The following is a 15,603-nucleotide window of genomic DNA, read 5'->3' on the forward strand; positions in this document are numbered from 1 at the left end:
TTTGACTGAGGTTATGTGTCAACAAAAACTGTCAGGAGCCGCTCACCTTGATGTAGACGGCCTTCCTGCCACATTTGTTCTCCAGCACCAGGTCGTAGGTACCAGTGTCATCTTTGTGTGCCTCTTTGATGACCAGCTCAGTGATGTCATCATGGGTGGCGATCATGGCCCGGTGGGAGATGTCATGGCCATCCTTGGTCCACTTACATGTAGGAATGGGTTTACCCTTGATTGGCACAGACAGGCAGATGACTCCACCTTGCCGCACCACGTAGCCATCCTCATACTTAGGATCAAGCTCGTAATCAGGATAATCTGATGAGGAGACGATATGGATTTGGTTTAGTTAGATTATCCCATATTATCACAAACTGATTGGATTTAGATTCAATAAGTAAAAGTATGATGTGTATGTCGCTGTATGAAAAAAATTGAAATGCGTTCTCCTACCGAGCATCTCCTGGACTTTAACCACTCCAGGAATCTCAGCTGGCTCTCCAGCACCGCCAGCATTGCAAGCGATGACTCTGAACTTGTACTCAGCGCCCTGGGGCATGTGTGTGAGGGTGTACTCGCACATCTTGGTGGGTGTAGTATTACACAGGGTCCACTCCACTTGATCCACCTTCTGCATCTCGATCAGGTAACCAGTGATGATCGAGCCACCTTCCTCCTCAGGAGGCAGCCAGGCCAGAGACACCGAAGTCCTGGTGCTGTCTGTGACTTTGGGTTGAACTGGAGGACCTGGAGGCTCTGTTCAACAACACAGAGAGGCATCTTGTGAATATACTGACCCAGACTGGTAATATTAGTGTATAAAATACATTAAAAAAACAAAAAAACATATATACACACATATATACAGATATGTTTAATTTGTACTCCTATACTAACATTTCAAAAATAAAAAAATATTTATTTGAATATAGATTGTGTTTTGCGTCACATACCGATGGGATCCATGGCAACAGTGATGGCAGAGCTCTCACTAGGTTTGCCGTCTCCCCTGGAGTTGATGGCAGTGATGCGGTATTCATACTCCAGGCCCTCAATCAGGCCAGAGGAGCGGTACCTGGTCATGGTGACGGGGTTCTTGTTGATCTTCAGCCACCTGTCAGAACGAGCCTCCTTACGCTCGATGATGTAGCCGGAAATAGTGGAGCCACCGTTGTCCTCGGGTGGCTGCCAGGTCAGGGTCATGCCTTCGTGGGTGACGTCAATCACCTCTGGCCTGCTTGGAGGTCCAGGGATGGCTACATGGGGAAACCACAGATCAATTAATATATTAATCACAGACAATGTACAGGAGTACAAAATTACCAGACAAGATAGCAGAATATTAGTATTGTCTCCATAAATTAATACAAGGGATAGTGTTTTTGGATTGTTGGAGATACACAATAAATATAAATCTTTTTCTCTAAAGACCACCTCTATTTCTGTTTCATGACAGTTCAGCGTTGATTACGGTTTATGATACAGATGCAGAAGAAGGGATAAGGGAAAAAGAGAATGTACATTACATCAAGGATCATATCTCTTTTTTGTAATTACAAATACGAGGCTAAAAATAGCTAACTTTTCAAAGCAAGGATTCAAAGTGTAAGTTAATGTTAATTTCGTTAAGGAAAACTATGACTAAATATGTTCATTGACCTTTTTTTTGACGACTAAACCGAGATGATGATGAGAATGGGATGAGATGAATCAATGGTTGATTGGACTAGGTGGTTCCAAGGATTTAAAGATAGTTATGTGGTTGCTAAGGTAGGTGCTAGGCTGTAAGCATGTTTGGGGTGGCTGCAAAAGTGTTCCTAGATGGTTGCTATAGTATTCAAGGTGGTTACTAGGGTGTTAATAGGTGGTTGCTAGTATGTTTTTGGGAACAGGAAGAAAACGCTAAGACAAGATGGTTTAATAAGAAAAAAACTCACTCTTGGCACTCTTGCACTCCACCACCTCGGACTGCAGGAAGCCACCGACGCCAAAGCGGTTCATGGCAGCAACGCGGAACACATACTCGGTTCCCTCTGTGAGTCTGGTGAACTTGAAGCAGGGCCGTGTCACTGACTCTGAGATGATGGTCCAGCCGGGGTGGTGGGCATCGCGCTGTTCCACCACATAGCCGCCGATGTTGGCACCTCCATCCTTCTCTGGAGGTTCCCAGCTGGTTGTCACAGACACGCCGTCAACCTCGTCGATCCTCATTGGACCGACTGGGATACCTGGTTTGTCTGGATGAACACAAGCAGGCAGTTGGAATCTCTAAATCTTTTTGCATAAACCTGCAATCAGCTACATCTGTGCATCAATGCAAACAAAATGTATAAAATGTTCATAGAAGTCATTGTTTTTGATGGAAAATGTTTTTCTCTGGATCTTATAAAGTACAATTGCCAGTCTAATTAACAACACCTGTACATAATTATCATGTGTAGAAAGTCTCCGTACCGAGAATGATGACTTTGATGACCTCGGTTGCTGTGCCAATTGCGTTCTTCACCTCCAGCGTGTAGTCTCCTGTGTCATTGATGGTGGTCTCACGGATGACAAGATGGGTGTATTTGCCATTGCTGTCAATCTTGATGCGGTCCAAGCTGTCTTTCAGCTTGACGCCGCCAAAGAACCAAGAGCAGACAGGCTGTGGTCGAGCCTTGATGGGGATGTTGAGGTCGATGGGTTTGCCACGGTGCACATGGATGATCTTCTGAGGGATGCTGGTAATGTCGATCTTGGGCATCACTGGAATAAACAGGAAAAAGGTGATGTTGAGATGTCAAGTGAACAATTGTGAAATCATTATATATCTGTGTATGAGTCTTTTAATGCTGTCTTACCTGTGATCTCCTGAATGGTGACAGGAGTGACGGTGTCCATGGGCTCACTGGCTCCCCTGCTGTTGGTGGCTCGGATCCTGAACAGGTACTGGTCTTTCTCTGCCAAGGACTCGATAGTGTGCTGGGAAACAGAGGCCTTGACAGTGGCCACGGTGCTCCACCTGTCTGTACCCACCTTGCAGGCCTCTATGACATAGCCATTAAGCCTACTGCCGCCATCGTACAATGGCTTTTCCCAGTGCAGTGTGACCGAGGACTTGGTGACATCAACGATCCGAAGGCTCATTGGCACTGATGGCACCTCGCACACCAGCACGGCCTCAGATGTCTCACAGGGCTCGCCAACACCGTAAATGTTCTCTGGCAGGACTCTGAAGAAGTAGTGCATGCCCTCCTCCAGACCAGTGATCCTGAACAGAGTCTTCCTGCACTCAGTTGTGACAGTTTTGTATGACTTCATGTTGGCTTCGCGCTTCTCTACGATGTAGTTGCTGACATGAGCACCACCATCAACACTTGGGACATCCCAGGTGATGACAACAGACTCCTTGGTGTAGTCTTTCACCTTCACAGAACCTGGAGGACCAGGAGTGTCTGTAGGAGATGAATGGAGGAAGAGAAGAAATTATTTTGTTTGCAAGTTTCTGAAAAAAAAGTTACCAGAACTGCAAAACTGGTGTGTCTGGACAAGGAAAAGCAGAAATAAAACAATAATTCAGCTTAGCATACTTGGTATCTGTGGAAACTTTGGACGACCTACCGTAGACTTTAACCAGGATGGTGGCAGTCTTCTTGCCTGACGGGTTCTCTGCCTCCACAACGTATTTTCCAGAATCGTAGCGGTCAACCTTCTCAACCATCAGCAAGGTGTAGCTGTCGGTGGTCTCAATATAGCCACGGCTCTGCAGCTCCACACCTTTCTTCCTCCAGGTCACCACAGGTAGTGGTCGGCCGGTGACAGACACGAACAGCCGCAGGGTTCCTCCAGCACGCAGACACACAGTCTTCTTTAGGTCATCAGCCAGTTCCAGGTCAGGAATTTCTGAGAGGGCATGGCAAAGTGAAAGAGTCAAATGCAGTATGTTCACCATTTACTTCCCATCTTAATCTAAATCTTAAAATGAATTGTAACCTCAACATTTCACATCTCTGTAAAAAAACCATCTGAAACTAAAAAAGTATAGGCTTTTAAGTGACACATTGTACAATCAGCATGTAGTAAATTGATTTAAGTATCAACAATAATGTTTTTGTCAAGTCCTGGAGTACAAAAACTTGCAGTAGGCATGTGCCAAATAAAAATATAGTAAAAGTGTTATCTCAATCTTAAATCATAAAATAGTATTACTGTAAGACTACTTTAAAGACTAAAACCATTTTTCTTAAGACATTTGTTTTTGAAAATGATAGGAAATCATGTAAAATTGTAAAATGTACTTAAAACATCTGATCATAGACAAAATTACATGAACATTAGTATAATAGGTTAACTGACTCATTTACAGTGTTTCTGGTGCTGGTATTGATATGAAACTGTCCCTGATAATTAAACTATTCAACAAAATAAATGTACAGTTTCATCTGTAGTTTATTTTCATGCCTCCGCTGACTAAGTACTACTTTTTCCACTTTCTGCCATGAGAAATGTATTTCCCTGCATGCTGCTGTGCCCAGTCCACACTGTATGGTGTAAGAAGAGCTCCCCCTTGTGTATGTTTGTGGTTATTGTGATAATGACAGCACTAAAACACTCTAAAATGGATTATGGCAATAACTGTACATAGATACTTCCCCTGGATGAAAACCTCCTGACATTTTATCCCTCAAAGTCAACTCACCAATTCTCTCCAGCGGCTCGAATTCAGCGCTTGGTTCACTGAACTCTCCAGTCCCATTATTGTTGATAGCGGCCACCCTGAATCGGTACTTCTTATTGGCTGTCAGGCCAGCGGCCACATACTCGTTGGTCTTGAGAGCCTTGGAGGTGGCTCGGTACCACTGCTCGGTGCCCTCCTCCAGGATATCCACAACGTAGCCAGTGACATCTGAGCCGCCATCATACATAGGCCTGGTCCAGGTCATGCTGATGCTGTGCTTAGTGGTGTCTGTGATGTGAGGTATCGATGGAGGAGCTGGGGTGTCTGGGAGGAAAAGAAGGAAAGATATAATATGTTTTGATATATTGTGTAGCTGCTTGTTCAATGTCATTCAAATAAATTGATCATTTTGCCAAGATGAAGCCTGATATATTTGGAAACTTACGGATCTCCACTACAGTTTAAAATAAAATGCTTTGGGTCTGAACAAAGCCTGACCCTCAAAACCTTATATCTACCTCATTGCATATTTTCAAAATATAAGCCTGAAAACGGTTAAATATCTTACATGTGGGGTCTTTGCAGAGGATGTATGGTGAGGCGTCGCTCGGCTGGCTGTCTCCAGCTCTATTGACAGCTGTCACTCTGAACTGGTATTCACTTCCCTCCAGCAGACCCGTGATCTTCAGACGGGTGTCATAGATGGTATAGGTCCTATTCACCCGAGTCCACCTGTTACAGAGACGGAGAGAAAGGGATACAGTGAAACAGAGAAAATAAGCATCATTACTTCAGAAAGTGAAAACAAAAATTTCTCCATTTGGTCATTCAGAAGTCGTTCCAACCTGGTGCTGCTCTTCTCTCGTTTGTCTACGATGTAGTTTTGGATTTCACTGCCTCCGTCGCTCTCGGGCTTCAGCCACTCAATGATGACGTGTTCCTTACCCACTGCTGTGGCCTCTGGTGTGCCCGGCTGGGATGGGAATGCTGAGAGAGAGAGCCATGCCGGGTCAGAGTCACAGAAACAAAACTACATCTTGTTTAACCTTACCCAATACAAGAGCTAATCCAGAATATATAATTGTACAAGGGAAGAAGAAATTATTCACATTGTTGTATTAGAGTACAATTCAAAAAATCTAACTTTTGAAATTAACATTAAAATTTGAGAAAATAGTCTGAAAACACACACATTTATTTAGCTACTTATTTTTGAAATGTAAGTACATAAATCCAAAATTTGGAAAAATGTCAAGATGAACAAATAGAAGATGTAGAGTCACCTGCCACATGTCATCTGCATGCCAAGATTAGGAAAGTTTTGTAGTTTTATCTACATATTTCCACTATGCTGAATTAATATCTCCTGGGCTTTTCCTACACTCACTACACAAATTGTAAAGCCATACAAAAACATTTTTAAATGACAGACAGTTGCAATAGTGCCACCATGATGAAAGGTAATAATCAAAGGAGGCTGCAACTTACTGTAGGCATTTCTGGCAATGACAGGGTCAGACTCCAGAGGAACTCCGGGTCCAAACTTGTTGACTCCTCGGACTCTGAAGATGTACTCGTTGTTCTTGATCAGCCTGGTGCTGACACATGACAGCGTCTTGCACTCGGTCTCCATGATGACCCAGTTGAGGCGGCTGGTCTCACGGCGCTCCACAATGTAGTGGGAGACGATGTCTCCACCGTCCTCCAGAGGGATCTTCCAGGACACGGTACACTTCTCCTCCGTCACTCTGCTGATCATGATCTTATCAGCCGGTGCCCCAGGAGTGTCTGAGAGACAAATATTTTATCATTCTGTTAATGCTTGTTTTTCTGTTAAAACAATCAACTAAGAGATATATGATAACCTCAGTTTCTGAAGTAATGAAAAGACAGTTTCAGCATTGATGTCATGTCTTGCTTACTGACCCAGAACTTTAACATTCACGGAGGCTGTCTTGACTCCGCTGGCATTCTTGACTGTCAGGATGTATCTGCCTGTGTCGTATCTGTCGCAGTTCTTGATGACAACCATGGCTCTGGTAGCGGTGAAGGTCAGTGAGTATTTCTCTCCGAGTTCCAGAATCTTCTCACCCTTCGACCAGTACACCGTGGGCTCAGGTTTACCACCCACAGCACCATCCAGGACGAGGTCAGAGCCAGCAGTGACAATGACAACCTCGGTTGTCAGTTTGCTGTCCAATTCTGCTTTGGGAGGAGCTGCAGCAGGAGAGAGACATTTACCATTTTACCTCCATAAATTCGGGGTTGTACATGAAAAATAATGGAAACAAAAATATACTGACATGCTTATTGTGAGGAAGCTCTATGTTCAACAGCAAAAAATAAATAACAATAATAATAAATATATATAAATAATAAATATTAAACTATAATTATAAATTTACTTGCAGTAAATATTTTAGCTATATTTTATAACATAGTTAAAATAATCTGAGTGATGTTAGATAATGTTTTCATAAAAGAAACAAATAAAAAATAAATAAGTTTTAAGAAACAATTTTAAAGTTCAAGCTCTTCAGTGAGTTCTGGATTAAAATTAAAAAAATAAAACGAAATTCCTCGTCACTTTTTTAACTCACTGTATTCATCTTTGCATGTGACTGGTCCAGTGGTCTCGGATGGTGTACTATGAACACCAGCAGCATTCTTGGCGATGACACGGTACTCTAAGGTGTCTCCTTCTCCCAGGTTGGTGACGGTGAAGTAGTTCTCTGATATTGTGGTGTAGTTGCACTTCAGCCAGCGGTTGTCATCCCACTCATCAGCACTGTAGACTTTCCTTTCCACAACATAACCGACAATCTTGCTGCCGCCGTCGTTGAAAGGCACAGTCCAGCACAAGGACACAGAGGAGCGGGTGATGTCTGTCACCTCAGGTTTACCAGGAGGATCTGGGCAGGGAGGGAGCGTTTATTGTTATAACTTTAATATTTTTCCCAATCTTAAAGGCTTCATTGAGTTATTTTCTGATTTTTTAACTAATTTAACATTTTACCTGAGTTGATTAGATGTCTGCACACAAATACTCTATCAGTGATTAATTTATGTAATACATTTTTGTACTTCAGAAAACATTAATGTTTCCCTCACCAACAGGGTTGAGCGCCAGCACGGGTCTAGAGGCTTCGCTGGCCTTGCTGAGTCCAGCGAGGTTCATGGCGTACACTCTGAACTGGTACTCCAGGCCCTCGATCAGGCTGGACACCTTGTAGTGGCACTCCAGGCAGGGCAGCTTGTTCTCCCTCACCCACAGGATCGTGTTCCTCTCCTTCTTCTCAATCCAGTAGCCTGTCACCTTGCTGCCACCATCGGCATATGGCACGTCCCATTTGATGCTGATGGCGCTAGCGGACACGGATACCACGTCTGGGCGAGTCACAGGACTTGGAGGAACTGTGGAGATTAATTGGAGATAGGTATCCCTAATTTGACCTCATCTTAAATTACCAAACACATTTAACTTTGACATAATCCATAAGTATAGAAGCAGGACTGTGTAGACTTTAATTATTTTTTGTTAATCGTTTATGTGTGAACATACTTACCAAACGGATGTTCAATGACAACAGGAGTGGACTCGATAGACTTGCTGACACCAAACTTGTTTTCAGCACACACTCTGAAGGTGTACTCCATATACTTGGTAAGATGGGTAACTTTGATGGTGGTTCTCTTCACACTGGAGTTGACTACTTGCCAGGAGGCAGTGCCAGACTCTCGTTTTTCCACAATGTAGTTGGTGATGTCAGTGCCGCCGTCATCAGCTGGCTCAGACCAGGACAGGGTGCAGGACTCTGAAGAGACTCCAGAAATTTCCACAGGGCCAGTGGGAGGGCTTGGTCTACCTACCACAACCACACTCACTGTGAATGTCTTCACCCCAGCAGCATTCTCCAGGGTCAGGTAGTACTTGCCGCTGTCACTTCTCTTGCTGTCTTTCACCACTAGAGTGGTTCTCTCCTTCGTGGTCTTGATGGAGACTCTGTCACTCTCCTTCAGCTTCATCTCCTCCAACTTCCAGGTGACTTTGGGAGCAGGCCTGCCACTGATGGGGATATCAATGGTGAAGGTGTTTGAGATCTTGCAGGTGATGAGCTGGTTGGTGATGTTGCTGAGGTCGGCCGTGGGCTCAATGCGAGGCTCCCTGATGACCACAGAGCTGAAGGTGCCCTGTGGCTCACTGATTCCAGCATCATTCTTGGCCTTGACTCTGAAGTCGTACTCTGTGTTCATGATCAGACCCTCCACCACCATCTTTTGAGACTTGGTTTCTCCGCTGACAATCCAGCAGTCGGTGCCTTTGGCTCTGAATTCAACAATGTAGCCTCTGATGCGGCTGCCTCCATCATGCTCAGGCTTCAACCACACCAGGGAGGCTGTGGAGTTGGTGGTGTCGACAACATCTAGTCTCTTTGGTGGTGCGGGTTCTTCTGTGGCAATGATGGGCTCCGTCATCTCGTGAGGCTCTCCCTGGCCATACTGGTTAACAGCAATCACTCTGAACAGATATGGCATACCAATTTCCAGACCAGTTATTCTGATCATCTGGCGAGAGCACTTGGTGCTGACCTCCTGCCAGGCCAGGCGGCTGGCCTCGCGTTTGTCCAAGATGTAGTGTTGGATTCGTGATCCGCCATCATTGGTGGGTGCATCCCACATCATTGTCAAGGCTCCACGGGTAACATCTTTGAAGGTGATGGCTCCTGGAGGTCCAGGCGTGTCCAGCACTTTGACGGTGAATGTGATGGACTTGTGCCCACTGTTGTTCTCCAGGGAAAGGGTGTATTTACCGGCCTCATACCGTGTGCAGTTCTCGATGGTCAGAGTAGAGAAGGAATCTGTGGTGTTGACGTCGGCCATGACAGGTAGCTCACTGTCTACCTTCGTCCAGGTGGCAAGAGGAGCTGGTTTGCCGCGGAAGGCAATGTGGAGGGTAACAGTGCCACCGTTCTTCACGATGTGAGTCTGCTTGAAGTTGGCATCAATGTCGATCTCAGGAGATGTAAGTCTGTCCAGAGCCTGGACAGCATTAGGCATTACAGAGGCCTCACCCTCACCAGATCCATTCACTGCGCTAACCCTGAACTTGTAGAGCTCTCCAGGCACCAGGCCCTTGGCAGTGTATCTGCTGTGGATGCAAATCTGGCTGTTAACTCTGTGCCACTCTTCGAGGCTGGCCTTGCACATGTCAATATTGTAGCCAATGATCTCCATGCCACCATCGAAGACTGGCTTGGTCCATTCCAAGGTGATTGAAGATTTGGTAGAGTCAATCACCTGATAGATAGACAGAGATAGAAAAGAGAATAGTTTAAAAAACAGCTTCTCTCAAAACTTGGTATACCCAAGGTTTTAACTAGATTTTGTCCTATTTTTGCTTTCTTGACGTTTCTTACTACTTAAATTTTTTTTGAGGTTTCTTCTTTAATAAAACAGCGAATAATTCTTTCAATGCTATAGAGCAAGTTTTTTATGTAAGTACTGAAACTGTTCATACAAAATAAGTTTTCAATAACTGATATATCTGTCAATATATAGAGTATGTCTTTGTCATTTTTATTTTATTTTTTTATTTGTTTATTTATTTAACAGGGACAGTGCATATTAATAAACATTGCTGTAAATGCGCCAGAGTTAGCCAAGAGGCTATTTTTCATCTGTAGTCCCTGGACAGATGTTACAGAGTCACCCTAAAAACAGAATATGAAAAATATGAAAATCCATTGAGATATGTTTTTCTGTTGAACCTCTGCACTGTTTTAGAAGAGCAGCTTATATAAATGCTTCTGGCTCGATTGTATGTAGCATCCCTATAAACTTACCTTGATCATTGAGGGGGCACTGGGAGAACTGGTTGGCTCTCTGCATTTGAAGAGCCTGGAGGTGCTGCTGGCCGGTCCAACACCAGCACCATTTTCAGCCATGACGCGGAACTCGTACTCATAGCCCTCAGTGAGCTTGGTGACACGGTGCCTCAGCTCTGTGATGGGCCTCTTAGCAGAAACCTTCAACCAGCGCAGACTCTTCTTCTCTCTTCTCTCCAGGATGTAATGTTTGATCTCGTTGCCTCCATCTGACCTTGGCCTGGTCCAGCACAGGGTGATGCTGTTTCCAGTCACATGGGTGGCATCGGGGGTACCAGGGGCATCAGGCACAGCTGAGCAGGGGAGCAGAGAATACATTTAGTTACACAAACCATGTTTTGAGTAATGAGCTACACTGAAGGAAGTTTTCTGTCAATCTAAAACTTTCGGATGCAATAAATGGACCTGTTGACAATGAGTTGGGGAGAGGGTGAACAGGTGATGTGGTGATTAGATAAGTTTGCAAGGTTTGGTCAATGTGTCAGTCAGTCACTACCTAGCAAGTTATTTACTTACTGTATTGCATCTGTGCAATGATAGGAATGGAGTCCAGGGGTTTGCCAACTCCAAACTTGTTGACAGCAGAGATTCTGAACTGGTACTCATTGCCCTTGATAAGGTTGGTGGCGTTGAAAGAGCAGGCTTCGCACTTGGAGTTGACCATGGCCCAGGAAATCCTGGATGTCTCCCTCTTCTCCACAACATAGTGGGTGATGGCAGAACAGCCATCATTTTCAGGAGGGTTCCACCACACGGTGCACTTCTCAGCTGTGATGCCGGTGAAACGAATGGGACCTTCAACAGGCCCGGGGGTATCTGAAGAGAAACGGGATAGAATATATTAATTCAAAACCTGCCAGAAATATTGTGTATTATCAATTTTGAGAGGCAAATATTTCAACATAATCAACAGGATTTGCTAACCTTGTACTCTAACATTGGCATCAGCTTTCGTGGCACCAGAGCTGTTCCTTGCCTCAACCGTGTAGATGCCGCGGTGGTTCCTGTCGGCATCACGGATAAACACACTGCTAGTGCCAATGCCAGTGGTAATCTCAATGTCAATCATGGTCCTCTTGTCAATCTCTTTGCCATCCTTGTACCAAACAACCTGGGGGACGGGACGTCCGGTAATTTTGCAGTTGAGCTTGACGTTCTCTCCGGCCCTCAGGGAGAGGACCTGGTCTGGAGACCACTCGATCTCAGGAGCAACTTGAAATGCAAAGAGAGTGAACACATTAGGAATCAGCACAATCATAGTGATCTGAGAAACTTAAAATGTTCAACAGATCATTTAAGAATTTTTTTAACATGAGAATACGTACTGCTCTCATCCTTAGTCATAATGTATCCAGAGGAATTAGATGGTGGACTGACTGTGCCCACAGCATTCCTAGCGATGACCCTGAACTCAAATCTGTCTCCAGGGGACAGACCAGTCACAGTAAACTGGGTCTCGCTGACATCAGTGAAATTGCACCGCAGCCATTTGCCTCTGCCTTGGCGCCTCTCAATGCTATAGGCCACAATCTTGCTGCCTCCATCCCTCTTGGGGATGTCCCATTTTAAGGTGACGGAGTCTCTGGTCACATCAATGCAGACAGGGTTGCCAGGTGGGTCTAGGTGAGAAGAGATAGGAGCAATTTATCTATAGTGTTTGTAAAAATCTTGGAGTAACTCAGGAGTAAAAGAGCAGGCTACACACATCTTGGACACATCTCTATACAAGATGAGCAGAGATAACACTGATATCCATCTTTGCATCTGACAGCAAACGAAGATTTCTCAAAATGTTGGACTGTTGATTTCAGTACAAATATAGTTCTTAACAGATGTAGCATTTGGAATGAGTACTCACCAACAGGGGAGATAGCGAGAACATGCTTGCTCTGTTCGCTAACATGGCTAAGTCCAGCGTTGTTCTCAGCATAGACTCTGAAGGAGTACTCCAGACCCTCAATAAGACCAATGATCCTGTATTCTCTGTTGGAGATGATGATGGTGTTCACTTTCTGCCACAGGAGACTGTTCCTGTCCTTCTTTTCTACATGGTAGCCCAGAATGGGAGATCCTCCATCAAAGTCTGGAGCCTCCCACTTGATGGTCATACCATCGCTGGTGATGTTGTAGGCCACAGGCTTTCCTGGAGAGCCTGGAGGTTTGAACTGGTGTTGGGCAACAATGTCAGAAGAGTTGAGTGCTTCACTGACTCCGTACTTGTTCTCTGCACGGACTCTGAACTGGTACTCTGATCCCATTACTAGGTTGGGAATCTTAAAGGTGGTCCTGACAACACTGGAGCAGACCATCTTCCAGTTGGCGTGGGAGGTCTCACGCTTCTCTACGCTGTAGCAGGTGATCTCACCACCTCCATTCTCCTTGGGCTCATCCCAGGAGATGATAATACTCTGGGCTTTAATCTCATCAAAGCGGATGGGACCAACAGGCACAGAGGGGGCTCCCAGAGTCACAACATTAATGTCAAAGTAGTTCTTGATGACTCTATTGTCCAGAACCAAGGTGTACTGCCCGGCATGCTCCTTCATGGCTCCTCTGACTGTGACTGCTGTCTTGTTGTCAGTGGTCCTGAAGCGAATCTTCTCACTCTCCTTCAAAGGCAAGTTGTCCTTTAGCCAGCTGATTGCAGGCCTTGGTTTACCTTTGAAGGGCAGCTCAATGTGGATGTTCTGACCAATACGAACAGCCAGCTCTCCACTGGGGTAGTCACTGAGGCTTGCCTCAGGTGGAATGATGAAGTCCATCACTGTAATTGGACCAATCTGAGAGAAGTCACTGTTGCCTTTCTCATTCTTGGCGAACACTCTGAATTCCACTTCAGTGTTCTCCTTGAGTCCTGTTACCTCACAACTGCACCTTTTGCATGTTGCACCCAAAGTCCAGGTTTGTTCTTCCGTGGTTCTCTTTTCAATTATGTAGTCAGAGATGTGGCTGCCACCATCATGGTCAGGTCTGGTCCACTGCAGAGTAACAGAGGTCTTTGTGGAGTCAACCATCACCAGGTTTTTAACAGCTCCAGGAGTCTCCGTGGCTCTGACAGGCTCACTGGTCTCACAGGTGTCGCCCACACCATACTCGTTTTCAGCAGATACACGGAAGAAGTAAGCCACATTCTCCTCCAGGCCTGATACCTTGTAAGTTGTGTTGACACACTCATCAGAAATCACTTGGTAAGCTTTCATGGTGGAGGCCTTTTTCTCAACAATGTATTTAGTAACAGGGGAACCACCTTCAATGAGAGGAGCCTCCCAGCTGAGTGTCAACTTTCCTCTTGTCACATTCTTGATCATGAGTTTCTGGCAGGTAGAAGGACTGTCCAGAACCTTCAAGGAAACTGTGATAATCTTGGGTTCTCCTACACCATTCTCAATCTCCAGCAAGTATTTGCCACAGTCATCACGGGTGACCTTGGGGATGAGGAGAGTGGTGGCACGCTCATTACTGGTGATTGTGTAGCGGTTGTCACCGGCTATGTTACGGTCGCCACGGCGCCAGGTGACATTGGGTGTGGGGCGCCCCTTCAGGGGAATAAACACCTCCACATCACGGCCAGCCCTGGCTGTGTACTGGGTCGTCATGGGAACGTCCAAGTCCAAATCAGCCTCCTCTGTTGGAGAGAAGTATAACCCAAACAAGGGCAGAAAATAATTATATTAATAATGGCATGGTTATAAGCCATCAGAAATAATAATATACTTAATTGTGGTAAGTTGGAGCTAAACAACATAGCTACTTATTGCTCTAATGAATGCAAGTCATCTTTATTATCAATATATTTTTATCTTGATCATAAAACAAATATGAACAGACTCATGTCATATGACATTACCATAGAAGGTGTTTATAAAAATACACACCCAAGATATCTTTGGCTTGCACTGGCTGGTACATTTTGATGTCTTCTCCTTTGCCCTTGCAGTTGACAGCAAAGACTCTGAAGAAGTAGTAATTTCCAGGTTTGAGGTATGACACCACATACTCGCAGGTTTTGACCTCCGGGTTGATGGTCACCCATTCTCTTTCCTCTGAGTTCATCTGGTCCAAAATGTAGTGTGTGATCTCACTGCCACCATCATAGACGGGCTTCTCCCAGCTGAGGGTGATTGAGGTCTTTGAGGAGTCAACCACATGCAGTTTGGATGGCTCACCAGGCAGATCTGGAGACAACAAAAGGACACAAAAGTTGTCAGCAACTAGTAGTTACATAATAAGGTATTTTCAGTCATTAAATCCTATGAGGGATTTCCTCGTAGGATAGTGTCATAGTGGCGTTGAGTAGATATTTAAAGCATACCAATAGGGTCGTAGGCTTTGAAGAGATCAGAGGCTTCAGAGTAGTTTCCTGCTCCAGCCTTGTTGACGGCACAGACTCTGTACTGGTATTCATTGTTCTCTACAAGGTTGGTGACTTTCTGTCTGGTGTCTCTGATAGTGCCCTTCACCACCTGAACAAGAGAGGGATTTTATGGTTCAACACACACACATTAATTTGTCAGCTTTTACAAATCATCAGAGGTGTCTGAGAACCAACCTTGAACCACTGTAGACTTTTCTTCTCCCTCTTCTCCAGGTAGTAGCCGTCAATGTCACTACCTCCATCCAGTGCTGGTCTTTCCCAGATCACTGTCATGGTGGACTTGGTGATCATGGCGACTTGAGGCTTGGATGGCTCACTGGGAGGAACTGTTGTAAATCAGAATGATCAGGTTAGATTAAATTACAACTCATCTGTCTTTTGCGCTCTCTGTGAAGCTTTGCAACATATTGTTTCCTGTGGGCTTGAATTATTTTTCCTGTTACAGTAATAAAGAAATATAATAATAAATAGTACATGGACACTTAGTCAGTTTTGTTGCTAATAGTCTACACCACATCAGGGTTGTACACAGTGAAACATTGCGGGGGGTCAAATTTAACCAGGCCCATTTAAATAATGTTGAATTTTGTTGTTTTTGTATAATTTAGTTTTTTCATTTAAGATCTTGTATAATTTGTTAAGATAATTGCATAATTCATTTAGGTTTTTTGCACAGCAAAATCTTGACT

General features: G+C 44.7%; 1 protein-coding gene across 1 annotated transcript in view; it reads right to left on the minus strand.

Moving 5' to 3' along the window:
- Window positions 1-15,603, minus strand: part of LOC121907520 (titin-like) — a 254,288-nt gene that overhangs the window by 11,727 nt on the left and 226,958 nt on the right. Inside the window, exons 214-236 of the mRNA XM_042427130.1 lie at window positions 15,089-15,240; window positions 14,852-15,002; window positions 14,415-14,714; window positions 12,398-14,164; window positions 11,865-12,158; window positions 11,464-11,751; window positions 11,056-11,355; window positions 10,498-10,832; window positions 8,221-9,952; window positions 7,766-8,068; window positions 7,255-7,566; window positions 6,581-6,871; window positions 6,143-6,442; window positions 5,500-5,641; window positions 5,223-5,386; window positions 4,676-4,978; window positions 3,598-3,879; window positions 2,838-3,431; window positions 2,452-2,742; window positions 1,935-2,234; window positions 951-1,253; window positions 451-753; window positions 47-315 (exon numbers count right to left, since the gene is read on the minus strand). Coding sequence (XP_042283064.1) covers window positions 47-315; window positions 451-753; window positions 951-1,253; window positions 1,935-2,234; window positions 2,452-2,742; window positions 2,838-3,431; window positions 3,598-3,879; window positions 4,676-4,978; window positions 5,223-5,386; window positions 5,500-5,641; window positions 6,143-6,442; window positions 6,581-6,871; window positions 7,255-7,566; window positions 7,766-8,068; window positions 8,221-9,952; window positions 10,498-10,832; window positions 11,056-11,355; window positions 11,464-11,751; window positions 11,865-12,158; window positions 12,398-14,164; window positions 14,415-14,714; window positions 14,852-15,002; window positions 15,089-15,240 — 9,476 coding nt within the window. The remainder of the gene's footprint in view (window positions 1-46; window positions 316-450; window positions 754-950; window positions 1,254-1,934; window positions 2,235-2,451; window positions 2,743-2,837; window positions 3,432-3,597; window positions 3,880-4,675; window positions 4,979-5,222; window positions 5,387-5,499; window positions 5,642-6,142; window positions 6,443-6,580; window positions 6,872-7,254; window positions 7,567-7,765; window positions 8,069-8,220; window positions 9,953-10,497; window positions 10,833-11,055; window positions 11,356-11,463; window positions 11,752-11,864; window positions 12,159-12,397; window positions 14,165-14,414; window positions 14,715-14,851; window positions 15,003-15,088; window positions 15,241-15,603) is intronic.

This window comes from Thunnus maccoyii, chromosome 11 (assembly GCF_910596095.1).
Source record: "Thunnus maccoyii chromosome 11, fThuMac1.1, whole genome shotgun sequence".
Lineage (NCBI taxonomy): Eukaryota > Metazoa > Chordata > Actinopteri > Scombriformes > Scombridae > Thunnus > Thunnus maccoyii.